The 22,718-nt window shown below is 39.2% G+C and overlaps 1 protein-coding gene across 1 annotated transcript in view; it reads right to left on the minus strand.

The window, feature by feature from the left end:
* The window catches only part of LOC124616052 (mitochondrial potassium channel ATP-binding subunit), a 113,374-nt gene that overhangs the window by 59,251 nt on the left and 31,405 nt on the right, over positions 1–22,718 (minus strand). Inside the window, exon 4 of the mRNA XM_047144286.1 lies at positions 6,040–6,185. Coding sequence (XP_047000242.1) covers positions 6,040–6,185 — 146 coding nt within the window. The remainder of the gene's footprint in view (positions 1–6,039; positions 6,186–22,718) is intronic.

The following is a 22,718-nucleotide window of genomic DNA, read 5'->3' on the forward strand; positions in this document are numbered from 1 at the left end:
ACACACACACACACATATCCATCCACACATATACAGACACAAGCAGACATATTCCACGTAGGAAAAATATATCTAAAACAAAGATGATGTGACTTTGCAGACTGCAAGAGATAAAAAGAGACTGACGTGATGGCCTTCCAGAAGGAGGACACATTATATTACAAAACATGCTGGAGAAACATGGCTGCATACAGCTGATGGCAGTCATTCATGGGCAAGCCTAGAAGGCTTTTATTCATCTATGGACATCAAATGGCAAATATTATGATGACAACAAATCTGATTTCACTACCACTGAAGTGGATGCTGAAAAAATCCAAATTACATTATAAAGGAAGGAGATGAATGTACAGCCAAGTAGAGAACACAGGTATGAGCACCAGAAATGGGTACAATCCACAAGCAAAATTACACAATTGAAAAGATGCCTATCAGTAAAGAGCAAACAAAGTGAACAAGTATTACCAAATATCACCATTGACACCGAGCCACACTTAAGAGTTAAATCAAATGTTATTAACTCAGAGGTGTTAAAAAAACAACTGTTCTGTGCACTACATTATAAGCTGCTGACTGTAACAAAATGCATAATGGTTTCTGCACTAAAATCTGGAAGAAATACAAGGAACACAAAATTGAAATTCATCCCAAAAAAGTGATTTACAATTAACTAAGAGCTGAAGATCTCCTCTGATGCTGAAAGAATCAAAGCTAGATTTTCAGTGATTTGTAATTTTCTGTTCCACTGCATGCTTTCTTCTGATATTAGTAAAGACAAAGCAAACTATTGTCCTCAGTCAGTGACATACAATCTTATAAACAGAGATGAGAAGAATGCATGATAGATCTGTAGCACTACAGTAGGCCTGAAAGACTACAATGGAAGTAAACTAACATGATAAACTTCATTATTAAAAACTGTGTAGTTGCTCTGATCATTTAAATGGCTTATGACAGATGTGTTTGCAAAAGATTGAATGCTCTCCTTGCTGATATAGAGGTAAACAAGAACAATGGTTTATTACAACCACAGTAGGGAGATTTAATAACACAGGAAAAATCTTCTCAACATAAGACAACTTCTCAGACACTAACAGGTGTACGCCCAGAACACACAGTGAGTAAACATAGTGGGACGTGAAGATTATCTTACTGATAATCCCTAACTGTGGAGGCTGAGAGTTCAGCATAGTCATCCGACAGGTATGTCTCAGGATATCGGTGAAAAGTCATAGGTCCCGCTGTGATGGCTTCTGACTGGGATTTACTGATAGGCTGCTGAGAGCCAATGCATGAATGGGCCCAGAGGTCTGGTGGAATGCACTGCCAACATGTTGGCTTGTGCCGCCCCATTATTTTGGACACAGAGGAATTCATGCTGATCCAGTTCCGCACACATGACACGGCAGAGGAAATACGTCCCTGGCATAGAGGACCCCTAACTGCACTTTTCCTGCCCTCTGTCATCTGTCATCCTTGTTGTGATCGATGCAGTCTGGGAAAGCAATGTCTTGAACATATGCAAACCCGTGAGCTTCAGTGTCTGAGGTGTTACCAATCCCTTTAGGCAAATGGTGGGTACAAAGCACTCCTGACATGCAGTGGCTTAGGATAATGTTGTCCACTGTCGAAGAGCAATTTAATTTGTACAGGGAGACAACTGTGTGCACAGAAGAGAAGCAGTGTTCTTGAAATACTTTTGAATGCTTAAAACTTGGCAGCCAAACTAGAAGGCATACAAACTATTTTCCAGAATAAATGAATATAATGGCCCACATGCCACACATTCCAACCTGGATGGCCTGGATGTGAAGGCACAATTAAGGAAATAAGCTGCATGATACCACCACTAGCTGCTTTACACTGGCACTTCTTTGGGTAAGTTTGGCCATATTATGGACAAGCATTACGCATGAAGCACATTCTACCTCCTGCCCAAAAGCAGAAAAGAAAGAATGGTGATCCTACACTCCCATAATCCTCCTGGCCTTACTCTCTGTTTATCCACTGCCCCACACCCTCTGTCTAACAGTTTCCCCTTACTCTGTCCTCCCACTTCTTGAAACCCACATCACCATCTTTGTGCGCCACACTACACCAGCTCTGGTACCCATGAATCACAACCTAGGTTGTGTATCTGCCACACCTCCTTTCTGCATCCATAGGCAGCACAATCAGCTGCTGCTGAGCCACTAACTACCCACTCCAACCTCTCTTCCTGCCTCTCTCTACCTCTACCCACTACACTTCACATGACCAGCATCCCCACCCCACCCTAGTCCACTGTAGCAAGTTTTGTTGCTCTCTTGTGAGTCCCTTTCAATGAATCACTCCTAAATTATTTATATTGTGGCAGCACCTTCCTTACTACAGTTATTTTTGAGAAAATAATTTAACTGGTTAGATAAAAAATCTACTCACCAAGCAGTAGCAGAACACACACATAAAAGAAGGCTATTATTAGACAAGCTTTTGGAGCCAGCGGCTACTTCTTTGGGCAGAAAGGTTGAAGGGGAAGGAAGAGGGGTGAAGCAAAAGAACTAGAGAGGTCTAGGACAAGGGGTAGATTTTGGGAAAGTCACCCTGAACCATGGGTCAGGGAAGACTTACCAGACAAGATGAGAAGGAAAAACTGATTGTTGGGAATTGCTCCAGATGAGATTTGAAAACCTGACAGCTTAAAGGTGGAAGATAGGGCAATATGCAAGACAAAAGATTACTGCTTAAACATCGTGCATGAGTTAATAAGAGTGAAAAGCTAAGTGCAATTTATGTAACAGAGGTGGAGGTGGGCGGCTTAGTTGGTCAGCGCCTGCAAGCCATAGTTCAAAGACTTGCCTCCTATATTATAGCACCAACTATTTCCTAAATCATTTGAAATTCATGCCCGTCCCATTCCCACCACACACCTTGCTTGTCACCACTGACGCCACCTCCCTCTACACCAACATCCCCCATGTACATGGTCTGTCCGCTGCTAAACATTTCCTCAGTAAAAACCTACCTGATTCCAAACGTATGACGTCTTCCTACTTGCCTTAATCAACTTTATACTTACCAACAACTACTTCATCTTTGAAGGCCAGACATACAAACAGATCAGGGCTACGGCCATGGGAACCAGGATGGCTCCCTCTTATGCCAACCTTTTCATGGTTCGCTTGGAGGGGGCTTCCTGGGATTCAAAAATCTTCAGTCATTTTGTTTAGACACATTGATGACATCTTTACCATATGGACTCATTGTGAGGGTGACCTGTTAAAATTCCTTGGATCTCTGAATACCTTCTCCCAATTAAATTTCACATGGTCCTATTCCAAATCCTGCACCACTTTCCTTGATGTTGATCTTGTCCTCTCTGAAGGCCAGCTACACACTTCTGTCCACATTAAACCTACTAACAAACAACATCACATATATTTGACAGTTGCCATCCTTTCCATATCAAACATTCCCTCCCATACAGCCTTGATATTCGAGGCAAATGTATTTGTTCGGATGCAGACTATTTACATAATACACCACCATTCTCACCTCAGCCTTCACTGGACGTAATTACCATACCCACCTAGTTCAAAGGCAGGTTTTTCCTCGACCATCACATCTGATCCTGGTACTGCTGATCCCTCCAAAAAACAACTTTGGAGCACACCATTGGTCACTCAGTGTTATCCTGGTCTGGAATGTATTATCAGCCACTTCGACAAGGCCATGACTTCCTAAAATCATGCCCTGAAATTAGATCCATTCCATCTGAGATTTTGCCCACCACACCTAGAACAGCTTTTCGCCGCTCTCCTAATATTCTTGTCAGACCTTATTCTCCTTCTGCACCCATCTTCCTACTGTATGGCTCCTACCCCTGTGACCATCCCCGCTGCAAGACTTGCCCTAAGCACCCTCCTACCACCACCTATATCAGCCCTGTAACTGGCAAAATATATGCTATCAAAGGGAGACCCACCTGTGAAACGATAGGTCATAGACCAGATATTATGTAAGCACTGTTCAGCCTTTTACATCGGCATGACTACCACCAAATTATCAGTTAGAATGAATGGGCATAGGCAGAAGGTGTATACTGTCAATACACAATGTCCTGTTGCAGAGCATACTCTACAATATTTATGCCAGTTTCACCATATGTCACCTCATTCTTTCCCCAGACACCAGTTTCTCAGTACTCCACAGGTGGGAACTAGCACTATGACATGTTCTTGGTTCTCGCCACCCACCTGGGCTTAATTTACATCAATTTCTTCCACTCAGCCTTTCTTCACAGTAACTATGTATTTCTTCACTCTGTTTTAGTTTTCTACATCTTTCATTTTTCGCCGCCTCCCCCTCCCATCTCTGTTATGTACAATGCCCTTAGCTTTTCACTCTTAGTAACTTGTGGATGTTGTTTAAGCAGTAATCTCTGTCTTGCATATTGCCTAGTTTTCCACCTTTAAGCTCTCAGGTTTATAAATCCCGTCCACTGCAGTCCCCAACAATTAGTCTTTCCTTCTCACAGCATCCAGTAAGTCTCCCCTGACCCGTGGTTCTGGGTGACTCTCCCGAAATCTACCCCTTGGTCTAGATCTCTCCAGATCTTTTGCTTCACCCCTCTCTTCCTTCCCCTTCAATCCTTCTGCCTGAAGTAAGAGCCACTGGCTCCATGAGCTTGCCTAATTATAACCTTCTTTTACATGTACGTTCTTCTGCCACTTGGTGAGTAGATCTTTTTATCTATACAATTATTACATTACTGTTTTTATTGTACCATTAACTAGGTTCAAGACACTGCAGGCTCCCCATAAAATGTAAGTATTAACAGTTGCCATTCGTCATACACCATTGATATAATGCATGCATATTAAGAATAAGGCATCATTTTGCTCACTCTTAACATACAAGAATAAGGCATCATCATGCTCACTCGAAACATACAATGTAGTATAGTCCTTAATGAAACCCAAGAACTTCTGCTCAAAAATTACATTCCAATACATCAAGCAATGACATCATACCACAGTGATAAAATAGTTTGCGGAAATGTAATGCACACTGTTCTGGTATCCATTAATTATGCTGCCCAAGTCTTTTGTAATAACCATTTAGAGCTTTACTACTAAAATTAAGCTTTGATAATACAAACTAACTGGATAGATAAAAAATCTACTCACCAAGCAGCAGCAGCAGCAGAAGAAGAAGAAGAAGAAGAACACACTTATAAAGGTATTTAAATTCACAAGTTTTTGAAGCCAGTGGCTCCTTATTCTGGGAAGAATTGAGAGGGAAGGAAGAGTGGTGAAGAAAAAGGATTTGTGAGGTTTAGAAAATGGGGAGAGTTGAGAAAAGCCACTTAAAACCCCGGGTCAGGAGAGACTTACTGGACAGTATGAGAAGGATCCCATCCAGTAAGTCTCCCCTGGCCCAGGGTTCTGGCCGACTTTTCTGACCTCTCCCCATTTCCTAAACCTCACCAGCTCTTTTCCTTTCCACTCTTCCTTCCCCTTCAACCCTTCTACCAGAAGAAGGAGCCACAGGCTCCAAAAGCTTACAAACTCAAATAACTTTATAACTGTGTGCTCCTACTGCTGCTTGGTGAGAAGATTTTTCATCTATCCAATTACATACATTACTACTAGAATTGACGGCTGATAGCTGACACCATCAGTAATATAAATATATAATGTGGTGTTCATTATGGTATGTTTCACCCATTATCATTTCAACATGTTCCACTTACTCATGATCTTCAAACTGAGTCAGTCTCTAAAACATTAATGTCGTGCAACACTCATCTTTGAAACACTTGTTAACAGGGATATAAACTGAAAGACAAATTAATTTGAAAATTAGTATGAAAAGTATTTAATTGAGAAAAAGGAAACAAAGGGCAGAAAACAATGATGTGGATATTTCTTGTTTACAAGGAAAGAAATTGGATGCAGAACATGATAGCATTACGGTGACTGTAAACGCCAATTTTTAATTATACAATCTTAGCCACTAGAAAGTAATCTGTATTCAAGCATTTAGGAAATGATGTACCTGTTAACAATTTCTCCAGTCCTGTGCCTGTCAAAGAAAGACATATCCTGACGCATTATGGATGCAAATAAATTTTTCCGCATTGAGGCAGCAATTCGTTCACCAACACTTGATAGAAGATAAATGTAGATGAATGTAAATACCGACTGGAAACAAGAATCATAATTCATGGAGGTACATCAGTCATGGAAAATACTGGAAGTGAAACTGTCAAATCAATTTGTTATTACTACCAATATTTTTTTCATTTATTGCATATTTAAAGACTATTACCTCGTATTTTAAATTGGTCACACATTTTACTATTTTCACCCTATAAAAATATAATTTTTCCGTTACATGAACAAACATCATTTTCAGCAAAGAAAAATTAAAGTAACAATAATTAGTTACAACTAAAAAGAGAAGGAAGCAAATAATAATAATAATAATAATAACGTATGTTAAGGGAAACAGAGAGTGTTAAGTAAAAATTTTAGTAACATAGAAGAGAATAAATGGAGGATAGGAAAGTATTGATAAGAAGGTTGCCCATCACTGCCAGTGATTGAAAGGAGAAGTTGCAGAATTGCACTGAGCTTTTTCTTTCAATCTGACATAACTTTTGTATACATAATTTGATTGCATATTAATAGTTAGTTTCCTAAATTAATGAAACACTTTAAGTGGCCCTTAGTCTGAGTGTACACTGAGGCCGTGTCTGTCCAACTAACAGGTTGTCCACATGGTCGTATGACTATGGTCGACAGTTGAGACTTGTCCACTGCAGCCAAGTAACATTTGTCACACGGCCAGCCACCAGTCAGTCGTGAGGCAACTGTAATGCTTGATTGGACAAGAGACTGATTTTTAATTGGTAAAAAATGCACATCTCATAAGGGAATGAACCAAGCTGAAGCAAACAATGTTCTTGGTCATTCCTGTACTGAGCAGAATAGGAGAATTTCTACACCTACATAAGAACTGAAGAGGAAAGGAAAATTTTTCAACTACTGCAGGATGAACATGGAAATATTCCAGTTTATCCTTACAGCTATTCAGCATTCAAATCCGAAATGGTCAAATTTCAGGGAAACTATATAACATGAGGAACATTTGGCTTTAACACTGAATTAAGTGCACAAACATTTAATGCTCACAAATGAAAAGGTACTGTACAGTATTGTCCTTATAACAATATTCCCAAAATGAATTACAAAATGGTTTACAAAAAATATGCAACAATAGCAAGTTTATTGTAGTATCTACATATATAGTGCAAGGAAAAGATAAAATATTTCGTTTATGAGCCTGTACTGTTCCCTGTGATATTTGACAGGTAGATTGCTGCCACCTGTATAAAAATCATTTCATTTACATCAATCGAGTGGATGTCTGTGCATTTTTATTTCTGTATATTGAAAACAAAGTTTTCCCAGGCGGCATGTATCCCAATCATTGACTGCTTGTTAACTGGGATATTCTGTAGGATAGTACTGTGATAGGCACAGCAATTTGTTGTTCTTGGTGATAGGCACAGCAATTTGTTGTTCTTGTTACAGTTTATGCTGAATTGTCAATAGAGACACCACAGCTGGGAAAATAGTGAAGAAAAATTGCAAAGCAATTTGTAATAATTTGCACTCTTTGTACATACCTTTCCCTGCAGAAGACAATGTCAAGCCAACAGTAGAAAGTTTTTGAGAGAAACAGCTCTTTCCGAATTGTGTGGGGTAAGCATTTTTTTTTAATTTTCTTATGAGCTGTAGTTGGTCCTAACTGTAAGTTTCTAGTAATACACCAAACAGAGCGAAGGTGGAGTTTTCTCACACTGGAGCCTTTCTCAGAATCTTGGAGGTGTTGGACGTCACTGCACTCTTTCAGCAACAAACATTATGATACCCGACATTCTCTTGCCTGATGAAGGCTATCCACTAAAGACTTGTGTATCTACCAAGACCATTCAAGTGTTGAAATGTAGACAAGTGGAAACGATTTTCAACAAACGTCCCTCTTAGGCTCAACAAGTGGTAGAATGTGTGTTTGGAATAATGACTAGTAAATGAAGATTGCTGCAAAGAAGTACTGAAATTGACTATAATATTGACATTACCAGGCTTTTCAAACATATATGCTTGTTACACAGCACTGTAACTGACAATGAGGGGGAAGAATCAGCAGCTGCATTCACTTGCCAGCTAACTAAATCAACAATAAGATATGTTTCAGTCATCAAGAGACATGCGTTTCTGCAATCGAGAGCCATGGTGTCACTGCAGCCTGATTCAATTCGAGGGAAATTTATGATTTTCTTTTGTAAAGGGGAAATGTACACATGAAGCAGTTTAAGTATTTCACAGAATACAAGATACAAAGGGTGGACATATGGTTGAAGATATTCTTCTCATTGTCTTAAAAAAAATGATACAAGTAAAAACATGTCACATATTCAATAAATCTGACCGCACAATGCATTTTTTGTCAAATTATGATTAGTGTTTCCATATATATTCCACACTCATGTCCTCTGCAACTATCAATCATAGATTCCTCTGTAAGTTGCAGTGCTGATGCCTTGTCTCTTGCGTATACCACAGTGGCCTATTCTCATTCACAAAATTTATAAGCTGCTCCATGTCCATAATTCTATAACTAATATTTAAGAATGAAACACACCCAGAAACAAACAGCAACAAGCATTCACTTTCACTGACTACATCCAACCAATCCTATTTCACTGAGAACCCTCATCAGCCAGCAATATGCCGCTGACTTGGTCGGGTGCAGTGGATGCGCATCAGAGCCATTACCTGTCTTGGGATCAGTTGGCCATTTGTGGCCACATATGACCATCCAACTAAAAGAACAACCATTTTCCAAGACATGGCACGGTCACACAACACCCAGTAATATGCAATGAAGAAACAGTCAGTCTTCGTTGCAGGGATGTATTTATCATTATTTCTTTCCTTTCTCAGACGTTATGTCTGGTTAAAAATGGAAAGTAACGTGGACCTTGATCAAGCGTGACTTCCTTTTAATTGTGTGGTATATGTTACATTGCATTTAGGAACTTTCGGGTAATTGAACATGTATAAATAATTACAGATTTCTGTAGTTGTATATATACGTTTGGATGTAGCTGTATTGCGTTGATGTACTGGTGGATGTTGTGTGGTATGACTCCTGTAGTTGATAGTATAATTGGTATAATGTCAACTTTATCCTGATGCCACATGTCCTTGACTTCCTCAGCCAGTTGGATGTATTTTTCAATTTTTTCTCCTGTTTTCTTCTGTATATTTGTTGTATTGGGTATGGATATTTCGATTAGTTGTGTTAATTTCTTCTTTTTATTGGTGAGTATGATGTCAAGTTTGTTATGTGTTGTTGTTTTATCTGTTATAATGGTTCTGTTCCAGTATAATTTGTATTCATAATTCTCCAGTACATTTTGTGGTGCACACTTCTATGTGGGAACATGTTGTTTCATTAGTTTATGTTGTATGGCAAGTTGTTGATGTATTATTTTTGCTACACTGCCATGTCTTCTTATGTATTCTGTGTTTGCTAGTATTGTACACCCGCTTGTGATGTGATCTACTGTTTCTATTTGTTGTCTGCATTTATATGTTGTGGTATTGGGATCTTTAATAATATGCTTGCTGTAATGTCTGGTGTTTATTGTTTGATCCTGTATTGCAATCATGAATCCTTCCGTCTCACTGTATATATTGCCTTTTCTTAGCCATGTATTGGATGCGTCTTGATCGATGTGTGGCTGTGTTAGATGATACGGGTGCTTGCCATGTAGTGTTTTCTTTTTCCAATTTACCTTCTTCGTATCTGTTGATGTTATGTGATCTAAAGGGTTGTAGAAGTGGTTATGAAATTGCAATGGTGTAGCCGATGTATTTATATGACTAATTGCTTTGTGTATTTTGCTGGTTTCTGCTCGTTCTATAAAGAATTTTCTTAAATTGTCTACCTGTCCATAATGTAGGGTTTTCATGTTGATAAATCCCCTTCCTCCTTCCTTTCTGCTTAATGTGAATCTTTCTGTTGCTGAATGTATGTGATGTATTCTATATTTGTGGCATTGTGATCGTGTAAGTGTATTGAGTGCTTCTAGGTCTGTGTTACTCCATTTCACTACTCCAAATGAGTAGGTCAATATTGGTATAGCACAGGTATTTATAGCTTTTGTGTGAGGCAATACTGACCTTACGACTTATCTTAGAAGAAAGATTAAGGAAAGGCAAACCTACGTTTCTAGCATTTGTAGACTTAGAGAAAGCTTTTGACAATGTTGACTGGAATACTGTCTTTCAAATTCTAAAGGTGGCAGGGGTAAAATACAGGGAGCGAAAGGCTATTTACAATTTGTACAGAAACCAGATGGCAGTTATAAGAGTCGAGGGGTATGAAAGGGAAGCAGTGGTTGGGAAGGGAGTAAGACAGGGTTGTAGCCTCTCCCCGATGTTGTTCAATCTGTATATTGAGCAAGCAGTAAAGGAAACAAAAGAAAAATTCGGAGTAGGTATTAAAATCCACGGAGAAGAAATAAAAACTTTGAGGTTCGCTGATGACATTGTAATTCTGTCAGAGACAGCAAAGGACTTGGAAGAGCAGTTGAATGGAATGGACAGCGTCTTGAAAGGAGGATATAAGATGAACATCAACAAAAGCAAAACGAAGATAATGGAATGTAGTCGAATTAAGTCGGGTGATGCTGAGGGAATTAGATTAGGAAATGAGACACTTAAAGTAGTAAAGGAGTTTTGCTATTTGGGGAGCAAAATAACTGATGATGGTCGAAGTAGAGAGGATATAAAATGTAGACTCGCAATGGCAAGGAAAGCGTTTCTGAAGAAGAGAAATTTGTTAACATCGAGTATAGATTTAAGTGTCAGGAAGTCATTTCTGAAAGCATTTGTATGGAGTGTAGCCATGTATGGAAGTGAAACATGGACGATAAATAGTTTGGACAAGAAGAGAACAGAAGCATTCGAAATGTGGTGCTACAGAAGAATGCTGAAGATTAGATGGGTAGATCACATAACTAATGAGGAAGTATTGAATAGGATTGGGGAGAAGAGAAGTCTGTGGAACAACTTGACCAGAAGACGGGATCGGTTGGTAGGACATGTTCTGAGGCATCAAGGGATCACCAATTTAGTATTGGAGGGCAGCGTGGAGGGTAAAAATCGTAGAGGGAGACCAAGAGATGAATACACTAAGCAGATTCAGAAGGATGTAGATTGCAGTAGGTACTGGGAGATGAAGAAGCTTGCACAGGATAGAGTAGCATAGAGAGCTGCATCAAACCAGTCTCAGGACTGAAGACCACAACAACAACAACTTGTTTCTTGCTGTCAATTCTGTTTTCAGTATTTTTGTTAGTCTTCGTCTATATTTTTCTTTTAGTTCTTCTTTAATATTTGTATTATCTATTCCTATTTTTTGTCTGTATCCTAGATATTTATAGGCATCTGTTTTTTCTATCACTTCTATGCAGTCGCTGTGGTTATCCAATATGTAATCTTCTTGTTTAGTGTGTTTTCCCTTGACTATGCTATTTTTCTTACATTTGTCTGTTCCAAAAGCCATATTTATATCATTGCTGAATACTTCTGTAATCTTTAGTAATTGGTTGAGTTGTTGGTTTGTTGCTGCCAGTCGTTTTAGATCATCCATGTATAGCAAATGTGTGATTTTGTGTGGGTATGTTCCAGTAATATTATATCCATAGTTTGTATTATTTAGCATGTTGGATAGGGGGTTCAGAGCAAGGCAGAACCAGAAAGGACTTAATGAGTCTCCTTGGTATATTCCACACTTAATCTGTATTGGCTGTGATGAGATATTATTTGAATTTGTTTGGATATTAAGTGTGGTTTTCCAATTTTTCATTACTATGTTTAGGAACTGTATCTATTTAGGATCTACTTTGTATATTTCCAATATCTGTAGCAACCACGAGTGGAGTACACTATCAAAAGCTTTTTGGTAATCAATGTATAAGTAGTGTAGCGACCTTTGTTTAGTTTTAGCTTGACACGTCACCTCTGTATCTATTATCAGTTGCTCTTCACAACCTCGTGCTCCTTTGCAGAAGCCTTTTTGTTCTTCATTTATAATTTTGTTCTGTGTCGTATGTGTCATTAATTTCTATGTAATGACTGAAGTTAATATTTTGTATATTGTTGGTAAACATGTTATGGGGCGATATTTTGCTGGGTTTGCTGTGTCTGCTTGATCTTTAGGTTTCAGATAAGTTATTCCTTGTGTATCAGGGACTGTGTATCGGTCTGCAATGTAATTGTTAAATAATTTAGTTAGATGTGAATGTGTTGAGGTGAACTTCTTTAGCCAGAAATTTGCTACTTTATCATTTCCAGGGGCTTTCCAATTGTGCGTAGAATTAATTGCTCGGGTGACATCATGTTGCAAAATTATCACTTCAGGCATTTGTGGTATCATCTTGTATGTGTCTGTTTCTGCTTGTATCCACCATGCATGTCTGTTATGTTGTACCGGGTTTGACCATATGTTGCTCCAGAAGTGTTCCATGTCTGTTATGTTTGGTGGATTGTCTATTTTAATGTGTGTGTTATCTATGGTCTGGTAAAATTTCTTTTGGTTTGTGTTGAATGTTTGGTTTTGTTTGCTTCTATTTTCACTTTTTTTGTATCTTCTAAGTCATTTGGCCAATGCTTGTAATTTCTGCTTCTTTTCATCTAATTGTTCTATCGCTTCTTGTTGTGAGATTTTACCTAACCTTTTTCGTTTTTTGTCTGATATTTCATTTCTTATAAATTGTGTTAGCTGTCCGATGTCTTTTCTCAGTTTTCCTATTCTAATCTGTAGCCTGTGTTGCCATTCTGGTTTTGTGGGTTTCTTCAGTGTGTTGGTTGGTTCTGATGGTGGTGGTGGTGGTTAGTGTTTAACGTCCCGTCGACAACGAGGTCATTAGAGACGGAGCGCAAGCTCGGGTTTAGGGAAGGATCGGGAAGGAAATCGGCCGTGCCCTTTCAAAGGAACCATCCCGGCATTTGCCTGAAACGATTTAGGGAAATCACGGAAAACCTAAATCTGGATGGCCGGAGACGGGATTGAACCATCGTCCTCCCGAATGCGAGTCCAGTGTGCTAACCACTGCGCCACCTCGCTCGGTTGGTTGGTTCTGATCTGTGCCTAGTGTGTATATTTAGTGTAGTGAGTGCTCCTACATAAACCAGTAATTGTAACTCTTCCATAGTTGTATTTTCATTGATTTTGTTGTGTATGATTGTGTTGATGGTTGTTATTGTTGTTTCGACACGTGGGTTATTTGGTGGTCTATGCAAGAATGGTCTAATGTCTGTATTTGTGTCTTTGTATTCTATATATGACAACTGAAATTTTTCTTCTATATCTACCATGTGTGTCACTTCATGTTCTATTTGTGCTTGTTCTGGTGGCTGTCTTAAGATTTCGTTTTCCTCTGATTGTTTAATTGATGTGTGTTGTTCTTTGTTTGTTTGCTCTGGGATGTTTGAGTCCATTACTGTATTTTCTTCTTCTTCTGATTGCACATTATTTTGTTCCAGTATTTGTTGTACTTGTTGTTTGATGTTTTCTAATTCTGACTGGGGTATCCTGTTATTTTTTATTATTACACGAATCTGATCAGCTAGTCGTTGTTCTGTTAGAAATTTTAATTCCGGGTATCTGGTAATAAATGTTGTGTGTACTTGTGATCTGTATCCAGTTGTGTTGGTTCATAAGTTTGTTGCTTGGTAATAACAGAACATGAGGTGTCGGTTAACTTCATCTGATATCTCATCCTCCGTCATTGTTTTCCTTCTAGAGTGGTTGCAGGAAGCATATCCTGCAAAACACCTCTATTTGGATTTAAATCATTTGCCGTGTGGCTAGCAGTGTCGTTACCGTTGTGGACGGGCATAGGGTTCAAGCGTCGTCCCCAACCATGACAGCGCTTGTCTGAGGCTTCATTAGTTCTGTCCTGAACCAACTAATCACACTAAAACAAGGGGTTAGCCCTATTAAAGGTTTGTTCTTTTCGTCGCCTTTTATGACTGGCAGAACATTATTATTATTTAATAACCGAGACTGAATATTTGCTTTTTAACTGAAGAAATGTGGTTCCAGTGGACGCTCGGGCTTAGGCAACAATGGCCAGTCTCTTTTTACAGAGTATTATGAAATACATTTCAACAACAATGATTATAGTAGCTGTGCTTTATGGGGCTCACCAGGAACACAGATCTACGAATGAAGTCATTAGGTTTTGTATTTCCGACCAGCATTTTCTTTATTTGTACCATTCGTTTAACACGATTTATTTTGAATGTTGCAATTTCATTCTGGAATAATTTTCCTTTTGTTACTTCTGGATGTCACCATCATGTTCTAAAGCTGATTAAAAGCTAGTAATGTTTTAGCTTGGTATTTTAATAATGTGAACAGTGACTGAATTTCTCATTCGGAGCCCACTTAGTAAATCATATTTTAATAATGTGAACAGTGACTGAATTTCTCATTTGGAACCCACTTAGTACATCATTACAGTTTCTCATAAGCAGATAAAATTTTGGTCTGGGTTCTGAATCAAGTAATGTTTTCTGAAGGTCAATATTTCCACTTTAGATTGCTATCTTTATTTAAAAAGCAGCAATAATGTTTGTATATGGTATCCACACACATAGCAGGTTCTTTGCCTCTCCATTTTCTGTGATTCATTGCTTCCTTCTTAAGGGTGCTGTATGTTGTATCCAGTATCTGAAATGCCTTTGGATACTGATTTAACATGAGAGGAAGCCATTTTTGTACATGAAATGGAGACTGCATTATGCAGGGAAGATAATCTGTCAGGGTATTCTGTTGCCTTTAACATGCGATACAGATACCTTTCACAGCTGCCCACTCCGGGTCAGAAGCTACATGAGAAGAACAGGTTGAAAAATGAAAGACCCCTAGCCCTCGAAACCTAATAGCATCAGGGTCGGAAAAGAACTAGAGTTGGCTGAGGTTGGCCAGATAGGAAAGATAAAAGTGAGGAGCCTGGCATAAATAAGTGGAAGCAATGCCAGGACTCAGCTCGGGTTCCCGAGGTGTGAGTCCCAGCATGCACCCATACATGTTTGAGAAGTTTTACTGCAAACTTCTTACAACAAGGTTTGTAAGATGACAGAATTTAGTGCTATTTCTTCCTGTGCTTCAAAAAATTGTCAAATTTTAGGCAGAGCAATAGATGGTTGTGGTGGTTAGTTCACAGTTTCTCACATATCCCTTGCACTTGCATCAAGCGAGTCAAATGCCATGATATTGTTTAAACAAGCGCTTCAGTGCAGACCGTTCAAACAACAGCATTATTTGACCATCTCTGCCCTTCCGAATTCTTCAAAATAAATCTTCATGTGATCTCAATAGTCAAAGCTTGATCTGTAAATGTAAGACAACCTCAATATACATTCAGCAGCAATAGTTTAATCGGCAAATATAAGATGGTCTTTTATTTTACGAATGACAAATTTGGGAAAAAAATCTCACCTTACAATCGGATAACTATGGTAAGTTTCTATGTAGCTGTGTTTGTATGTATTTCGATTTCTAATATTATTTTATGTATGTGTGTATGTAGTTTTTTAGCTATGTTTGTATTATGTGTTACCATGACTCCATGCATGTCTGGTTCATTTTTTTTCCTGAATCACTGTATGATGATTCATATCCTCAGTCATCACTGTTGTCATTTAGTGCTGTGTTTGGTTTGGGTGCGGATCTATATGGCCTCTCTCTTGTGTATTTTTCTTATAATACTCTTGAAACAGTATCTGCTGTTATGTCTAGGTCTGCAGATTGGTCTGAGTTCCTGAGGGAGTTGTGTATGTTGTCACATATCATCAGTTTTTGTTTGGCCTATGTATGCGTGAGGCAGTGCAGTATTACATTTTTAGGGGAAGCAGTTTCCCTACATGTGCATTCTTCGTTTGCATGGGTGTTCATCCAACATAAGCATGTTAGATATGGATTATATCTGGTTATAGAATTTGTCATTCCATGCTCCAGCCCCTTTTGCATGTGCCCTTTGCCATGTATTCACCTGTAATCTTTTAATGTGGTAAATATCAGTGATATCTTCTTCTGTGATTGCTCTTATTCTGAGCCTTAAGCCCATCTTCATCCAATATGTTGCAGCACAGTACCTATAAAGATGCACAAGACTACACAAAGGGCTTCCAGAGATGTAGTTCTAAAGGTATCTGATAGCCACAGGAGAATAACCAAATGCCTGCACCTCACAGGTGGAGTTTGTGTGTCCATGTGCTTAGCATACACACATAACGGATTCAAATATTGCACAGTGCTATATTCCCACATATGTCAGTGGAAGTCTGCAATGTTTATTTTTGGCAGTTTTTGAAGCAGTTTTGCAGCTTTGCCTGCTATGCTTTTTATGTGGCTGTTCAGGAGAATCCTTCATCAACTGAAATTCCCACATATCCTGTTGTCAGTTTTCAAGTTTTACCAGTGGGTTTCCCTTTAAGTAAATAGAATGTGAAGAATATTGTTCATAGCTATCATCGGTTTACTATACACACACCAGTTGTGCATGTGTTGTAGTATATCAACAGCTTGATCCTCCATTTGTGCTTGGAAGTTTGCTGACACTACCACCAGCAAGTTGTTGGCAGCATACACTGCAATTCTGTCACCACAGTCAAGGCTCTCCACAAGAAGGAATGGAGGTTCTACTGCTAGGTACCAGAAGATGGCCCCACAGATCGATCCTTGTGGGCATCTCTTACTGAGTTTTTCGATCACTTTCCGGTTCCCTGCTCAACACTCAGCAACCCTGTTCCTATAGTATTCCCACAGGCTGTGCAGCTTGCTAAGATGTACAAACATTGCAGGTCACCAGAGAGTGTCATATGCACCTGTGATGTCTATCATTATCGCTATTACGATCTGTGTTTTCTACAATGTGGAGGGCTTGGTTTATTGTGTCATCAACTGATTTGTTTTTCCAAAATCTATACTGATACGGGCTAAATCTCTCTGCATGACTGTAGTCAGTCATACAGAATGCGTTTGTGGACCTTAGCAAGCATGTTCAGCACACAAATTGGCCAGTACAATTTTTGATTATTTGTGGTCTTTGTCCGTGGCTTTCTTGGGAATTACAGTTTTTGCTATTTTCCATGCTATGGGTATTCTTCCCAGCCATAGGACCTCATTTAGGGCCATGGTTAGAAAGGAGATAATGAGTGGTGCAATGTGTTGTAGAACTTCCTCTTTTATGCCACTGGACCCAGGAGCTATTCTTCTTTTTAGTCCTGTTCTTGTTCAGGCAACATCCTCTCATGTAAAAAGTCAAGTGACAGATTCAGTTCTGCAGTCAAGTTATAGTTCTGTTTGTAGGGTGTTGTGTATCAGTGCATCTGTGCTATCATCATCATCATCATCATCATCATCATGTAGGAGTTTTTGCAGGAAGTATTTTGCAGTGCCTCTCCACTTGGATGTTCACAAGCCACCATCTTGGTGCAGCGTTGACAACATCACGGCGGTTTCTATTTTTTCCATTAAAATTTTGGAAGGTAATCCCCATTAGTTTCCAGACTGAGATTTTCACTCTGCAGTGGAATGTGCACCGATATGAAACTTCCTGGCAGATTAAAACTGTGTGCCGGACCGTGACTCGAACTCGGGACCTTTGCCTTTCGCAGGCAAGTGCTCTACCATCTGAACTACCCATGCATGACTCACGCCCCATCCTCGCAGCTTTACTTCCTCCAGTACCTTGTCTTCTACTTTCCAAACTTCACAGAAGCTCTCCTGCGACCCTTGCTGAACTAGCACTCCTGGAAGAAAGGATATTGCGGAGACATGGCTTATCCATAGCCTGGGGGATGTTTCCTGAATGAGATTTTCACTCCGCAGTGGAGTGTGCACTGATATGAAACTTCCTGGCAGATTAAAACAGTTTTAATCTGCCAGGAAGTTTCAGTCCCCATTAGTAATACAAAAGGTGTTTAAAAAGTGTCCTATTCCTACAAGAGGTAAATAATATTGGTCAAAACAAGCACAAAAGTTCTTACAATGATATGTTTGGAAACAAATACCTGTTGAGATATGGGCCAGTCTGACATCTCATCACCATCTGTCTGCTGCATACAATTGCACATTATAGGTGCTGCACGTGGTTCAGCCCTTCTTCACAGTGAGTCACACACACACACACACACACACACACACACACACACACACACGAGTGATTCAGTATCCATGGGCATGAATTGTTAGTGTCAGACTCATAGCACCATGTATGGATGATGGCTTGGTTGAGGTGGTGTGGTAGCATACAAATATCGTGTTCATCCGAATCCATTGAATTTGGGGACATTTAAAGGCATTGGCGTGTACCTCTGACAATGTGCAGACATTACAGGTGCGTGTGACATGCAACCAAAATGGAGCCAAGTGTATCTGAAGGAGTGGGTGATTCACGGCGAAGAAGGGCTGAAGAATATGTGAGGATGTGTGATAACTACATGCAGCACTGTTTATAGCATCTTCTTCTACATAATGAACAGATGGGAATCACAGGACAGATCAGCCCATATCTCAACAGGTATTGGTTTCTGGAAATATCATTATAGAAATGTTTCTTCTAGTTTTGGTGAATACTAAATTCAGTGGGAACAAGAGACTTCCCTTGAATATGTAGTTTGCTAAAAACATATCCACACAGACTGCTTTTCAGCTTCGGGATTCTAATATTAATATGAAATGCAGCTCTCGGAATTTTCACTGATTCACATTGCAAGATACAAGAGGTGAAATATATTCAGTTTTCTGCTCTTTTTGTCTTTCTTCACTCTAGCCACAGTGGCTATCCCTGACAAACTGAGGAGGGAATGGAAAGCTTAATAAAAGATTTTGAAATTAATTCGGTGACTGTCAATTCCTTAACATCAGCTGTATTAGGCATAGGTCTACTACCCAACAGATTGTCAAATCAAACACCCTTCAGCCATCTAATTGCCAAACTGTTATTTTTTTGGCTACCAGTTTCGGCGATGTACTGCACCATCTCCAGGCCCCCTGACCAATATGTAGAAGATTACAACCTTGGTTCCTGTCTAAACAGAATTCTTCTTGATACAGCAGTCACTTCAACCATCATCTGCCATAAAATAACAGTTTGGAAATTAGATGGCTGAAGGGTGTTTGATCTGAAATTCCCTACTAAACAGCCCAGACCAAATTCCCTACTAAACAGCCGAGACCCGCAACATTATCTGAAAAGATGGACATGTAGAGGCTACAACCCAATAGTGACATATGAGAATTTGTGCTGGCCTGTGACATATAGTGGACGACAATTATATAAGGATGTAGAAAGTGTGACTTGCAGAAGTTTGGCTCAGTGGTCCATGGTACACGCACAGATAGGTGAAGCGGTTAAGGCAACCACTCACAGTAAGAGGGAAATCCAGGCTTGAGTCCCAGTCCAGTGCAGATTTTCAAATGTCATTCTTGGGTAGTAGATGTATATACCAAATACAGCTGATATCACAGAATTAGCAATCAGCAAATTACTTTCAAAGTATTTTGCACAGCTGTGGATCGTCAACAATGTCTGTTCTTTCAAACACGATTCTACATAATAAAAGATTACATATACTGGCTTTTCATATAGTGGTTTTACTATGCCAGTGCACATTTTAAGACCACAGCAACATCAGAAATTCAGTTATTATGTATGGACCATAACTGAGGTGACAACATGCTAGAAATTATTTATTCTTTTACATATGATACCACAATGAAGTAGCTGCCATACACTCAACATATACAGTTTTGAAAGAGCTTTGAAAAGTTGGTACGATGAACATAAGAGTGTTACTTCATATTACACAAAAGAAAGAAATTCACAGATACACGTTTCTAGCACATTGACATTGCAACATAGGTCCTTATTACTCAGCATGGCAAACTGGCAATCCTGCTGTAATGGGAACTAAGTTGGTGGCAAGAATGGGTACAGTACGTTTTGATTCAAAGTAACACGTGTTGTTACCTCGCAGTGCACACATTGATAGTGACCATGAGGTGATTGTATAAAATACCTTCATGAGAAGCTGTGATAACTTGCTGTTAATGTCATTATTTTTATTGACCATGTCATCCTGTTTTATAGATGATCATTTCAGGCACTGCTGACAACTGGTTTTCAACAGAATACAGGAAGCACCCTGATGACATTATTTAACAGTGGCTAAAACACTCATCTATAAAACAACATGAAAACAAAGTCACACACCCAAAAACATTTTATTGAAAATAGAATGTAGTTACCGCATTTACTCGAATCTAAGCCGCACTTTTTTTCCGGTTTTTGTAATCCAAAAACCCGCCTGCGGCTTAGAATCGAGTGCAATGCAAGCGGAAGTTCTGAAAAATGTTGGTAGGTCCCACCACAACTAACTTCTGCCGTCAAATATATGTAGCACTACACAGGCATGCTTTGTAGGCACAAAGATAAATACTGGCGCCAAAACCTCTGCGTCAGTAAATAAATTTAAAAGAAAAGGTAGAAGACGAGCTTTTTTTTCTCCGCCCCGAGTTTCGACCACTGCATTTTCATACATTATCCAACGAAGTAAATACAAATTCCGTATTGCTCATCTTAGAATGTAGCAGAATTTCAATGTACTACGAAAATCCGACTGGCGAGATTGTTTGGGATATTTGTCAATATGGCCAACTCTACGTTCTGAATTTTTTCCTACCAGTGAGAAGAGATGGTTGCTAATGGGAACCTGATGAAATGTGAATCACATGCAGTATTCTCTTCACCATAAGAATAATACGAATATAAACATTTTGCCATGTATTCTTGCGTGTTTGTTGCTATCTCATTTAAATCCTGTCTGCCTAATAAACTACGAAACTAGAGCAAGACAACAGCAAACGCGGAAGAATATACGTATCGTGTCATGTTTATATTCGTATTATTCTTATGCGTAATAGTGATACAGTCAGAAATGAAGCACAGCAACTAACTAGATTTTTAAATCTAAGATGACTCTAATTTCTATGCAGAATTTGATGTACTAAAGAAGCGGCCGCAAAGATTTTCAAACGGTGAAAAATTTTCGCCTAACTCTCGTTCAGAACATGTTCTATCATACGCAGTCTATTATTTGGTTCTTGTTGATCATTATCAAAGAAAGCAACAGTGTAAGTAACAACAAACAGCAGTCTCTTGCCATTGTTTCGCTAATGAGACGATTCCTATCTCTTTTTAAAAACAAATTGTAAGCGGCGGTAGCGCGCACAAAAGCTAGCCATCCCGCGAGCGGCGACAGGCCGTAAACACGCACTATCAGAATGCGACAAACAATGCATGACACAGTATAGTAATGCATTTTCAGCTTAGAGTGACGTAAACACCTATAACAAAGAAGACGGCACTTATCAGATCAAAGGAAAATAAGCAATCGATTCAAACCAGACGAAGCACGTGAAAAAGGAAGGGTACCCGTATAAATACGGACGGAGCGCCTGACGCATAGCAATGGCTACCTGGTAAAGCTTAACTGCTAAGCTTACGACTTGAACCAAACTACTGTAGCTGTATCGTCATTCATTCGACCTAAATTGTGTCTCGTATTACAATGGACCAACTTTGTTTTGATTTGGAGGTGCGGCCTAAAACTTTTCTCTCCCCTTGAATTTCGAGTCTCAAATTTCAGGTGCGGCTTAGATTCGGGAATTTTTTTTTTTTTTTTCTTTTATTTCGAGTCTCATTTTTCAGGTGTGGCTTAGATTCGAGTGCAGCTTAGATTCGAGTAAATACGGTATCCTTTTATCTCAATTGCTAAGTCACTCAGTGCCCAAAGTGGCCAGTACAATAAAGCAATGTCACTACTTCTGGGCAATCCACGACTGCCGATTTGTCCAGTGTGATGGCTTCACCTGATGTTTTAAAGATAGAACTGCAGGTCAGTGCTCCCTTTCAAAAAGAAGCAGAAGAAGAAGAAGAAGAAGAAGAAGAAGAAGATGATGATGATGATGATTGGAGCTTATGGGCACTCAATGGGGAGGTTTCCAGTGTCACTACACTTATTAAAACAAATGAATGTGGCTAACACACTGAAAATTGCTCCATACTCATGTACTCAAAATTGAGCATACAATCATTCCATCTTACAAGCCCTAAAACAATGGAGAATAGTAGCTATACATAACATTAAAATAAAAGTAAAACGACAAATGAGCTAAACAAAACGCACAGGCAAATGTGATTGACAAATCAATTACAAATATATGAATGAGCCAGTCACCCTGTTAACACATTAAAATCATCACCCTAAAATCTTGGGAAAAATGTTGGACAATTCACAAAACCTTAAAACTTGAACTACATTCATTTGAACATTACTTAAAAGAGAGGGCAGATCCATTGGCAAATCTGCTGTGGCTCACTAGACAGAAAATAAAATGCCGTCCAATAAAATTTACTGCAGTTATCTGTATGCCCCAAGCACCACAAATTTGAGGGTCTTCTTGCAGGAGCAAGAAGCCATGCATCACAGGGCTGTGGCCTATGTGAAGATGGGAAAGGATGACTTCGTCCCATCGACGTGGCTGGCAGGAGGTATATCACGGTCGCGTTGTGGGCT

The sequence above is a fragment of the Schistocerca americana genome, chromosome 5 (assembly GCF_021461395.2).
Source record: "Schistocerca americana isolate TAMUIC-IGC-003095 chromosome 5, iqSchAmer2.1, whole genome shotgun sequence".
NCBI lineage: Eukaryota > Metazoa > Arthropoda > Insecta > Orthoptera > Acrididae > Schistocerca > Schistocerca americana.